Source organism: Frankliniella occidentalis, unplaced genomic scaffold, assembly GCF_000697945.3.
Source record: "Frankliniella occidentalis isolate FOCC.00 unplaced genomic scaffold, Focc_3.1 Scaffold293, whole genome shotgun sequence".
Taxonomy (NCBI): domain Eukaryota; kingdom Metazoa; phylum Arthropoda; class Insecta; order Thysanoptera; family Thripidae; genus Frankliniella; species Frankliniella occidentalis.
The window spans coordinates 262,562-264,799 of NW_026267419.1; the positions used below are offsets into that span (position 1 = coordinate 262,562).

Genomic DNA, 2,238 nt, shown 5'->3' on the forward strand with positions numbered 1-2,238 from the left:
TTCCCAGGAGTTGACACATGCAGTCCTAAATGTCTGAAGCCCAGAATTTTCTAATTTAATCCATAACTATTGTTTCTAGGCTGGGAACCTAAATTCGATACCTACAACGCAAAGACACGTACTTCTACGCCCCAAGAGAAGACTGACGTAGTTCCGAGCACCGCTTTTAAACACACGTAGTTCTGAGGCCTTCGGCAAGACTCACGTAGTTCCTATCTTTTTAACCAAGAAGTACGTGAGTCTTGCTGAAGGCCTCAGAACTACTTGTGTTTGCAATCGGTGCTCGGAACTACGTCAGTCTTCTCTCGGGTCGTAGAAGTACGTGTCTTTGCGTTGTAGGTATCGAATTGTTGTTTTGTCTCTGAGGCAGCCAAACCCCAGAATGAAATTCTGTTTTTACTTTTAAATTGTGGAATGCTAGTAATGAAATAAAGAAACAACTGGTACACACTGTCCTACATTGCTTGTCAGAGGTATTTAGATTGTAGTTTAAACTGTATTTTCAGTCACATGAAACATGTGTAAATAAATTTAAAAAAAAATTAAGGTGTATCTAGGGTGTTGAAAGAAAGAACGGATCTTTCATTGAAGGTCAATACTATATACTCAAGGGTGCAAAATCTCAATTCTCTTTCTTGCAGGAATTTTTTCGCAGACTTTCCAATGTCTATTCTGATTCTAACAACACTCAACATAGGTATACCATGTTACAATAATGTTATTTTTGCAAAACAATATTTGCAATGAACATACGTGGGGATAACTTTTAATCCAGAACTTCTTATGCCTTTCATCAAAAACATCACGACACTACAAAGTTATAAAGGTTTTATCATCAAATAACAAAATAAATAATCAAATGCAGGTTTATATCCCTGTGAATTGACGTAATGAGAACTACTTCATCATTTTCTTGACCTGCTTCTGACCACAGCTTCCTTCATGGCTTTCCCTTCTCTTCTTTGATCCTGAGAGTCTGGCACTGCAATACCGACACTCAAAATGGGTGCCAGAATCTGATGACCTTTTTCTGAAACCAGCCTCCACCAAGGCAGACAGCTTCACTTCATCACTTTTGTGGACAGCTCTGATGTGGTTAATTAGTGAAGTTTTGGCACCTTCACCACGATAGGCTTTAGTGTGGCTGCAAGGTCCAGAGGGGCACTGGTAACCATTCTTGGTTTTTATGGTTTCTTTGTAAACCGGTGCCACACTGGCCTCCGGAACGGATGCTTCATAATCTGACCCTGCTGCACACAGGTCGGGATGAAGCAGAGGGGCTATTGAACGCAGATGAACAGATATGCCTTGTGTATTTCCTATTCTCCAGGCACTAATGTGTTCCTGGTCTGCCCCTAGCTGCACCAGGGTGGATTTGATGTCAAAGAAGGAATTCATTGCTCTAAAAAGAAGTGATAAATCATTTCTTTGCTCTGACAATATATAGGCACATATAACATGAATGTTGTTATCAACTTAAAATTAAGAATAGGTACTCACGGGTGACATTTACATCTCTGGCTGGCCAGCATTCCAGGCAGCACCCAGGACTTAGACACAAAGTTCATAGCTTCATTTAAATTCAAACCTGCGTTTGCGCCCCAGTGAATTGTGTTCGGAAGTAGGTAAACGATATCTCCAGGTTTTTGGACAATCTGTTTAAAAAAATGTTGAACATTACACGACCCAAATCACACATGAATTTTATACTATTAAGTCTTGTACAGCATTCAGTTTCATAAGAAAATGTTTTAACTGCAATTACACTGAAACTCACAATGAAAACAGGAATACCAGCTTGAATTACCATGCGGTAATCCAACCACAGCTGCTTGTGCTGTATGAAACACTTCAGGTTCTTGACCATCGACGCGATTGGGAGAGTTGTCGTGAACTGCAGAAAAGCATTGAAGAATCTTGGTGGTATGAAGAACCTGTAGAAATATATTGAAAGTGAAAGCATTATCAATTGAGATGAGCATTAATAAAAACAGACACAAATTTGAGCGCTGGCCTATGCATGGGCTACCGTGTAGTTCCGCAGTCCCTGCTCAGGATTAACAAGTATTATGTACGAAACATGACAATTCGGCGTAACCGGACCTTGGCTTCACCATAAATGTGCCTATTAATTGCGCAGAACGAGAGGTCTTCTATATGGCAGTTAAACGTCGAATTTTCAAACCCAATATACACACTAGGTGAATTGATGCCATTGATCACCGAGCCACCGTTAAG

At 40.3% G+C, this 2,238-nt stretch overlaps 1 protein-coding gene across 1 annotated transcript; it reads right to left on the minus strand.

Moving 5' to 3' along the window:
• Positions 1–250: 250 nt before the first annotated feature.
• On the minus strand, positions 251–1,625 carry LOC127750951 (uncharacterized). Its single transcript, XM_052273691.1, has 2 exons — positions 1,501–1,625; positions 251–1,402 (listed from the first exon to the last, which is right to left on the minus strand). The coding sequence occupies exons 1-2, from the start codon at positions 1,566–1,568 to the stop codon at positions 898–900; spliced, it is 573 nt and encodes a 190-aa protein (XP_052129651.1). The 5' UTR covers positions 1,569–1,625; the 3' UTR covers positions 251–897.
• Between the last annotated feature and the right edge of the window lie 613 nt (positions 1,626–2,238).

Coding starts and splice junctions, on each gene's coding strand:
- LOC127750951 (XM_052273691.1), bottom strand. CDS start 1,568: ATGAACTTTGTGTCTAAGTCCTGGGTGCTGCCTGGAATGCTGGCCAGC. Junction 1,403..1,500: donor CAGAGATGTAAATGTCACCC/GTGAGTACCTAT, acceptor ACTTCTTTTTAG/AGCAATGAATTCCTTCTTTG.